This window comes from Sinocyclocheilus grahami, unplaced genomic scaffold (assembly GCF_001515645.1).
Source record: "Sinocyclocheilus grahami isolate Dianchi unplaced genomic scaffold, SAMN03320097.WGS_v1.1 scaffold367.1, whole genome shotgun sequence".
Taxonomy (NCBI): domain Eukaryota; kingdom Metazoa; phylum Chordata; class Actinopteri; order Cypriniformes; family Cyprinidae; genus Sinocyclocheilus; species Sinocyclocheilus grahami.
In genome coordinates, this window is record NW_015505546.1 from 956,578 (window position 1) to 966,653 (window position 10,076).

The window sequence follows — 10,076 nt, forward strand, 5'->3', positions numbered from 1 at the left end:
ACTACGTGCCCCGGCCATACAGCGGTGGTACAGCAACTGTGGCGATGGAACGTAACGTCTCCGTTCCCTCCTTCAGGGAACGAGGGTTACACAAGTAACCTAGACGTTCCCTTTCAGTCAGTCACGTTCTACGTTACATCAGTCGTTACTGACAAATTGGGATCCATATGAAAAACGCCACTATTGCTGACCCCCTCCAGTGCCTTGCGGAAGCCGACAAGTCCCCCATACCAGCTGGGGCGGAAGATAGGACCCCAAAGCATCTCCAAATCAGCTGGACTGTCTCGGGGTGGAGTCGCCATCCTCCTGGAAGGGCGGGCTGACGTGAGAGCTCGTCGGCTGCATGGTTGAGCTTGCCTGGGATGTGAACGGTTTCCTGCGGCCAGCTCCACGCTGCGGCCGTTGTGAAGGCTGCTGTTGTGGCCGCACCGGAGCGGAGGTGGAGGCCGCAGGAGGGCGCCCTCGGCGACGAGCAGACAGAGGGGCTGGTGGGGTGCAGACAGCAGCAGACCGCCGGGGCAGGATGTGTCGAAACGCCTCCGTCTGCTTCTGCGCGGCGGAGAACTGTTGGGCAAAGCCCTCCACCGCTTCGCCGAATAGGCCGGCCTGGGAAATCGGGGAGTCCAGGAAGCGATGCTTGTCGGCCTCCCACATATCCGCCAAGGTCACCCATAGGTGGCGCTCCTGGACCACCAATGTGGACATCGTCTGACCCAGGGCCCGCGCCGTGACTTTCGTCGCCCTAAGCGCGAGGTCCGTCGCCGTGCACAGTTCCTGCAGCACACCCGAGTCAGCACCACCCTCGTGCAACTGCTTCAACGCCTTGGCCTGGTGGACTTGCAGGAGGGCCATGGCGTGCAGGGCGGAAGCGGCCTGTCCAGCAGCACTGTAAGCCTTAGCCGTCAGCGCGGACGAGAACTTACGTGAGATGGCATTGACACATAACATGCATTTATTGATTGATTGATTAATTTACTTATTCACTTATTTTACCCTTTACTTATTTATTTAATGTATTTATTTACTTAACTGTTCTATTTTTTACTCATTTACTTAATTATCTTTTTAAAGTATATATCTTTTGACTTTTTAATGTATTTATTTATTTTTAAATGTCTATTTAATTTTTTAGATGTATGTAGTTTTATTTATTTAGAAATATATTTTATATTTGCTAGAAATCATTTCTAGCAAATATGAAATATGTTGATAAATGTTGTTTCATTTAGTTTGCTTCTCTTTATTTATTTATATCATTTATTTACAGTTCTTTTTATTTATTTACTTAATTTATTAATTTTTTGTATTTGTTTCTTTTTAATTGATTTAAACTTCAATATGCTTATTTATGTTTACATACATACATTATACATACATGCTAGAGATACCTGCATTTTTCATACAATGGTGTTTTCTTTACAGTTTATTTTTTTCTTCAACATTTTTATTTTTTATTTTTGACAATCATAGATAATTTACCAAAATAAAATTTGAGACAAGGAGGAAATTATATATATATACATATTATATGAATATGTGATAATGAGCACACATAAATAAGTCATAATGAGTGTTCAAAATCATCCAGAACATATTAAAAAAGTGTTGACGTTGTAGATAAAGATTATTGCAAGTTTTACAATAAAATACTATTTCAGTTTTTTACTTCAAAATGTCACATTTAATTCAAATTTACTCGTAATCGAATAAATTCTTCACTTGAGGGTACCTGATTTCTCAATATTTTGTATGCAGCATAACAACATACTCTAAAACTTATGTTTTGCCCCTCTAGGAAAATTTGTTCTCTACAGCAACATTTAATTCAGCAGTGAAATCTGCTCTCAGAGCTGTAATAGCTGGACAAGTACTTTTCTGAATGTAGAAAGTCCTCTGAGCTTTTGATCCGGCATAATGGCGAAATATATCATGCTTATGGGTGACTGCTGAGCCATGGGCCTTGGCTTATAACACTGGTACATCATTGTCAGTTTTCATAAACCGGTTGTAATGAAATTGCTTGCTCACCTGGACACTGGAGGAATGGTAAGAGGAGCTCTACTACATCTCAGTATGTCTTGACTACATAGTGGACATAAATACAGTATGTAACGCTGTATATTCTACTGGGAAATTACTAGGTGCTTTTCTATCAAGTGACAGCACATGGACACATGGATAGATGAAGGAAAAGAACATGTTTGCATCTTTTTTTGCAAATAAACAATTTTTGCTTTCACAGTATTCATGAACACTGCTATTCCCATCGCAGCAGTTCTCGTTGTAAGTATAAAACATTATTATTCAGTTTTTTATTGAAACTATAAACACATACAGAAGTTGAAAAGCTCCCGTGTGTTTGTTTCAGACATTCGTGGCTCATGTTCATCTGTCGGATGATGCAGATCTGTCCCCCGCTGTGGCCTTCGCCTCTCTCTCGCTCTTCCACATCCTGGTCACTCCTCTCTTCCTGCTCTCCAGTGTCGTCCGCTCCACCGTCAAAGCCCTGGTCAGGTCAGTTACAAACCACTGATGCGGGATAAAATCAAGTATGTTAAATATTAAGAATTGTACAAAGAAAATTAATTAATAGCAGCAAACTAGGTTTGGAATAAGATCCTTTTACAATGCAAGGTCTGACATAATGATAAGCAATATAATTATTTATAATGTGCATTGTGATACATGATATCTTTTCATAAATAATTATAAACAAATTTAAAATGCATAGTGTAACAATGAATTGATAAGTGTTATAACGTATTAACTGTGGTTACAATTATTCATGAGACTGTACAATACATTTTAAGGTGCATTACAATGCATAATTAATATAAAGGCATTATGTATAATGCATTATACATAAAGGCTTTAAGTGAAGTGTTACCGCAACTTTTTTATCTCACAATTCCAAGATATAAACTCATAATTGGGAGAACAAATATCAGAATGGTAATAAAAAGTCACAATTACCTTTTTAAATTTTTTTTATTCCATAGGGGAGACAAAAATATATACATATAGAATTGTGAAATTTAAACTCAAATTTCAGAGAAAAAAATCTAAATTATGAGTTTATATTTTGCAATTCAGACTTGTTTGTTATTTTTATTTATATATTAGTTATCTTTTTATTAAGTGGCAGAAAAGGACTTCCATAGCAACTACCTACATAAAATGACAATTACACCAGATGACTTAATAAAATATAAACTATCAATCAAAATGTAATAGATTGTGTACAACAGGTTTTAGCAAAGTTTTGATCATGCTGATCATTTTGAGATAGTAGGCTTTATAGGGTTAACATTAAACTTATATTTTCCTTTTTTTTATAACCCAGACTTCTTCTGCTGCACCAATTACATGGTACAATTTACGGCTCAATCAGCGGCTTAAACAGTCGCTCTGCATATGACAGTGATTTACAGTAAACAACGCAGGTTCAGGATTTACAGGCTTTAAATAACCACCCAGGGATATAATGAACTGTCCCCATGTGTTGCATGTCAATGTGTGATAAATCACATCACATCAGCCGTGCGCTTCTTCTCTTCTCATCGCAGATGCACTCTCCTGTGAAGAAGTGTGTGTCTGTGAGCCTCAGGTTCAGTCTCATCAACCTAGCCATGTGGAACACATTTCGAGAGGGAAGGCTGTATTTATAGTTAACAAGCAGGTCATAGATCAGTGCTGCCTGGAAAACACGCCGCATGTGCCACCGCTCTCAATATATGACATTAAGGAAATCGACTAGGCCACTAGTGATCAGCATTTTTCATGATAGCATCAGCTGTTTCCAGTGACTTTACAATATCTATTTGCAACAAAACACTCTAGACTAGAGAATAAAATACATCTGTCTGACATCTCTAAATCTTTGTTTCTCTCTGGATTTATCTTCTGCATGTTGGGCCGTGGTAGTATTTCAGACTGGAATTGAATGGCGAGCAATAGACAGAGCAGGTTTTCTCACAAAGAATGATTTCCTTTCAGTGAATAGAGCTATACAGTGTGTGATATTATTGGTTACAGAGAGGTATATACTTTAGTCCTGTTTTATTTTCTAGGAAGGCTGTCACAATGCCACCAAACTGGAGTTATTTCTTGATATTTGAGCAAATAATTGGCATATAAGTAGAAAGTCCAGTTGTAGTGATTGAATATGGAATGACATACTGTATTGTTTTCTTCTGGCCAGTGTTCAGAAGCTCAGCGAGTTTTTCTCCTGTGACGAGATTGGAGGTGAACAGGAGCCCAGAGCGACTGTCCTGCCCAATTCAAGCAATCACAACAAGTATCAAGCCCTGGTAAGTGAAGTCAGTTTACCATAAACATTTATTCACATCAAGAAGGAAAGAAATGGCAGATGAAATGTAACACCATGACCCAAAAGTAGTTTTTTAACTCTTTATTAAATTAATGAAAATAATGTATTTATTCAATAAAAAAAATGCATGAATGGAAATGTGACCTTTAAAAAAATCTTGATGTGTATAATAAATATAATGCTCAAAAAATTAAAGGAACACTTTGAAAACACATCAGATCTCAATGGGGAAGAATATCATGCTGGATATCTATACTGATAAGGACTGAGTAATGTGTTAGGAGCGAAAGGATGCCACATTGTTTGATGGACATGAAAATTATCAAGCTACAGAGGGCTGAATTCAAAGACGCCCCCTGAAAATCAAAGTGAACGAATGATTCAGCAGGCTAGTCCATTTTGCTGAAATTTCATTGCAGCAACTCAAAATGGTACACAGTAGTTTGTATGGCCCCCACATGCTTTTATACATGCCTGACAACGTCGGGGCATGCTCCTAATGAGACAACAGAAGGTGTCCTGCGTTGTTTCCTCCCCGATCTGGACCAGGGCATCACTGAGCCCCTGGACAGTCTGAGGTGCAACCTGGCGGCGAAACATAATGTCCCAGAGGTGTTCTATTGGATTTAGGTCAGGCGAGCATGGGGGCCATTCAATGGTATCAATTCCTTCATCCTCCAGGAACTGTCTGCATACTCTCGCCACATGAGGCTGGGAATTGTCGTTCACCAGGAGGAACCCTGGACCCACTGCACCAGCGTAGGGTCTGACAATAGGTCCAAGGATTTCATCTCGATACCTAATGGCAGTCAGGGTGGCATTGCCTAGCCTGTAGAGGTCTGTGTGTCCCTCCATGGATATGCCTCCCCAGACCATCACTGACCCACCACCAAACCGGCCATGCTGAACGATGTTACAGGCAGCGTAACGTTCTCCACGGCTTCTCCAGACCCTTTCACATCTGTCACATGTGCTCAGGGTGAACCTGCTCTCATCTGTGAAAAGCACTGGGTGCCAGTGGCAAACCTGCCAATTCTGGTGTTCAATGGCTAATGTCAATCAAGCTTCACAGTGCTGGGCAATGAGCACAGGGCCTACTAGAGGACGTCGGGCCCTCAGGCCACCCTCATGATGTGTGTTTCTGATTGTTTGGTCAGAGACATTCACACCAGTGGCCTGCTGGAGGTCATTTTGTAGGGCTCTGGCAGTGCTCATCCTGTTCCTCCTTGCACAAAGGAGCAGATACCGGTCCTGCTGATGGGTTAAGGATCTTCTACAGCCCTGTCCAGCTCTCCTAGAGTAATGCCCTGTCTCCTGGAATCTCCTCCATGCTCTTGAGACTGTGCTGGGAGACCTTCTGGCAATGGCACGTATTGATGTGCCATCCTGGAGGAGTTGGACTGCCTGTGCAGCCTCTGTAGGGTCCAGGTATCGCCTCACGCTACCAGTAGTGACACTGACCCTAGCCAAATGCAAAACTAGTGAAAAACAGTCAGAAAAGAAGAGTTGGGAAAAAATGTCAGTGGCCTCCACCTGTAAAACCATTCCTGTTTTGGGGGTCGTCTCTCTGATTAACAACCCCCTCTGCTACTTAACTGACCAGATTAATATCCCAGGAATTCAATTGACTTGATGCTATAATCTGGTTAAAAAGTGTTCCTTTAATTTTTTTGAGCAGTGTAGAATTTTTTTTTCAAAATGAATCAAGTACATTATTTATTATTAATTAAATAATTAATTAAATAATAAATACATTGTTTTTATTCATTCAATAAATATGTAAATTAAAAAGTGACCTTGTATCTGCAATTGATGTGAATAAATACATTTAAAACAAACAAACAATCAAATATATAATCAATTACTTACAATTATTTACATAAAAATTAGTGCTGTCAAATTGTTAATTGCGATTAATCGCATCCAAAATAAAAGTTTTTGTACTGTGTATATTTATTATGTATAAATAAATACACACACATCCAGTATATATTTTGAAAATATTTACACGTTTATACATTTATATATTCATATTCTATATAAATATATTGAATATATACAGATGCATCTAAAAAAATTGAATATCATGAAAAAGTTCATTTTTTGTAACTTATTTCAAAAACTTTGAATAAGTACTTTTGTACTTTCATATTATATTCTAGATTCTTTACATGTAAAGTAAAACATTTCAAAAGTTTTGGTTTAATTTTGATGATTAGAGCTTACAGCTCATGAAAGTCAAATATCCAGTATCTCAAAATATTAGAATATTATGATCATCCCTACAGTTTAACCCTCTGGGGTCTGAGGGTGTTTTGGGCCCTGGAGAAGTTTTGACATGTCCTGACATTTGTGCTTTTTTCAGTTGCTCATAAACATTTTTAATGACTAAGTTTAGTAGCACCATAATCAGCACAAACTGGGCTACAATAATATGTGGGCAGCATGTATGTATGTGATTGTGTTTTTGAGAAAACAACGTTTATGCGTGCTTAGTGAAAAACTAAAATTTTAAAGTCACTGAAATAAGGCCATAAAACACATACAGAACATTTGTTCACAGCCTGTAGAGGTCTGTGTGTCCCTCCATGGATATGCCTCCCCAGACCATCACTGACCCACCACCAAACCGGCCATGCTGAACGATGTTACAGGCAGCGTAACGTTCTCCACGGCTTCTCCAGACCCTTTCACATCTGTCACATGTGCTCAGGGTGAACCTGCTCTCATCTGTGAAAAGCACTGGGTGCCAGTGGCAAACCTGCCAATTCTGGTGTTCAATGGCTAATGTCAATCAAGCTTCACAGTGCTGGGCAATGAGCACAGGGCCTACTAGAGGACGTCGGGCCCTCAGGCCACCCTCATGATGTGTGTTTCTGATTGTTTGGTCAGAGACATTCACACCAGTGGCCTGCTGGAGGTCATTTTGTAGGGCTCTGGCAGTGCTCATCCTGTTCCTCCTTGCACAAAGGAGCAGATACCGGTCCTGCTGATGGGTTAAGGATCTTCTACAGCCCTGTCCAGCTCTCCTAGAGTAATGCCCTGTCTCCTGGAATCTCCTCCATGCTCTTGAGACTGTGCTGGGAGACCTTCTGGCAATGGCACGTATTGATGTGCCATCCTGGAGGAGTTGGACTGCCTGTGCAGCCTCTGTAGGGTCCAGGTATCGCCTCACGCTACCAGTAGTGACACTGACCCTAGCCAAATGCAAAACTAGTGAAAAACAGTCAGAAAAGAAGAGTTGGGAAAAAATGTCAGTGGCCTCCACCTGTAAAACCATTCCTGTTTTGGGGGTCGTCTCTCTGATTAACAACCCCCTCTGCTACTTAACTGACCAGATTAATATCCCAGGAATTCAATTGACTTGATGCTATAATCTGGTTAAAAAGTGTTCCTTTAATTTTTTTGAGCAGTGTAGAATTTTTTTTTCAAAATTTCAAAATGACATTATTTATTATTAATTAAATAATTAATTAAATAATAAATACATTGTTTTTATTCATTCAATAAATATATAAATATGTAAGTGACCTTGTATCTGCAATTGATGTGAATAAATACATTTAAAACAAACAAACAATCAAATATATAATCAATTACTTACAATTATTTACATAAAAATTAGTGCTGTCAAATTGTTAATTGCGATTAATCGCATCCAAAATAAAAGTTTTTGTACTGTGTATATTTATTATGTATAAATAAATACACACACATCCAGTATATATTTTGAAAATATTTACACGTTTATACATTTATATATTCATATTCTATATAAATATATTGAATATATACAGATGCATCTAAAAAAATTGAATATCATGAAAAAGTTCATTTTTTGTAACTTATTTCAAAAACTTTGAATAAGTACTTTTGTACTTTCATATTATATTCTAGATTCTTTACATGTAAAGTAAAACATTTCAAAAGTTTTGGTTTAATTTTGATGATTAGAGCTTACAGCTCATGAAAGTCAAATATCCAGTATCTCAAAATATTAGAATATTATGATCATCCCTACAGTTTAACCCTCTGGGGTCTGAGGGTGTTTTGGGCCCTGGAGAAGTTTTGACATGTCCTGACATTTGTGCTTTTTTCAGTTGCTCATAAACATTTTTAATGACTAAGTTTAGTAGCACCATAATCAGCACAAACTGGGCTACAATAATATGTGGGCAGCATGTATGTATGTGATTGTGTTTTTGAGAAAACAACGTTTATGCGTGCTTAGTGAAAAACTAAAATTTTAAAGTCACTGAAATAAGGCCATAAAACACATACAGAACATTTGTTCACAGGACTATTGAGAACAGATCTTGAAGTCTAGAGTTTTTGCATCAGAATGATGTAAAAATCATCTTGTTTACTCACTCACAGAAAACAATATATTGATTTAAATTTTCTAAGACACTTTTTGTGTAGAAAAGGAATATGCGAGGGGGCGTGAATGGTCATGTATAATGAGTGATTCACACCTGAGAAGACAAAGGCCTGCATAATGAGCTGCATAATGAGCTCTCAGGTGTGTGACTGAGAGGGAATTGCTACAAGAAAGAATGAGGAAAAAGAAATGTATCTATTTTTTGTTTGTAGTTTATTTAGAATATATATAACTATCACATCATTTTGGGAGTGTGTGCATCACATGGTCTTAGCTGTGGTCCAGGCTCTTGTGCGGGGCAGAAATCTCAGAGCCTGTGGAACATGTCAACGTCAGTCTCTGGTTTCCATGACCAAGTGGGCTGCTTATTTGCTTTGGCTCTCTTTGCAACAGGTTCTTTTGCACTGTTATTCTCACATCTGAAATAAAAAAGCAAGCATGCTGTTTACACAAACTACATTATTAACATTATTATGATGTTCACTGATACTAGTACTAATTTATCTAAACAAAGAACACAATTACCACATAGCAAACATATTTTACCACAAAGTAACTAAATCAAATGAAAGTAACATCTGTAAAATAGTGAATGCACACTTACTCTAAAATTCTGAATGGAGTTGAAAACTGAACGAGTGCCCCCTTCCTATGAGAGATGCAGGTGAAGGCAAGAGTGGTGTACTCCCCACAGTACCTTAGTATAGTATGCATACTTCATGAGAAAACAATGCCTATTCTAACATTTTAACACTATCAACCACAAATAATATTACCACATATTCTGGGAATAATACAATTACTATACTGTGCACTTACTCAGTAGGATTTTCCAGCAAACTCAAAACTGAACGACGTGCGTGTGCCTTTCTTGTGCAAGATGCCGGTGATGCAGCCACAGTCCTAAACCAAAATGAAAACAGTTTCAAACATTTCAGCGTCATTACTCCATAAGACACGGGTATAACACATTCAAAATATTTACACCAGAACAGATCTTCATGAACAGAAGCTTAGTTACATTCACAAACACAAGCATGCTTTGTATGTAGGCCTATACAATCCAAAAACTATAATTATAAACATGTATGGCTATATTCATGAACAGAGAATATCCTATCACAGTAAAGTTTTGACTAATCATTCTTACTGACATTAGGCTAGTAACATTATAACTCATATTACTTTTATATCATATTTCTGTCTGTTATAGAACATAAAAAAACATCCTGACACCGTGACAGTCAGGAATTATAGTTTGGAGAAAGTCTAACTAGTAAAATGTGTACAAGTTATGTGAAAACTAATACAAGTAGGTTAATAAAAAAGACTTACTCATGTTTATGATCACTGCTGGATCAAGCC

General features: G+C 38.2%; 1 protein-coding gene across 1 annotated transcript in view; it reads left to right on the forward strand.

The window, feature by feature from the left end:
- The window catches only part of abcc8 (ATP-binding cassette, sub-family C (CFTR/MRP), member 8), a 77,493-nt gene that overhangs the window by 26,833 nt on the left and 40,584 nt on the right, over window positions 1-10,076 (forward strand). Inside the window, exons 8-10 of the mRNA XM_016230270.1 lie at window positions 2,243-2,283; window positions 2,369-2,514; window positions 4,202-4,310. Coding sequence (XP_016085756.1) covers window positions 2,243-2,283; window positions 2,369-2,514; window positions 4,202-4,310 — 296 coding nt within the window. The remainder of the gene's footprint in view (window positions 1-2,242; window positions 2,284-2,368; window positions 2,515-4,201; window positions 4,311-10,076) is intronic.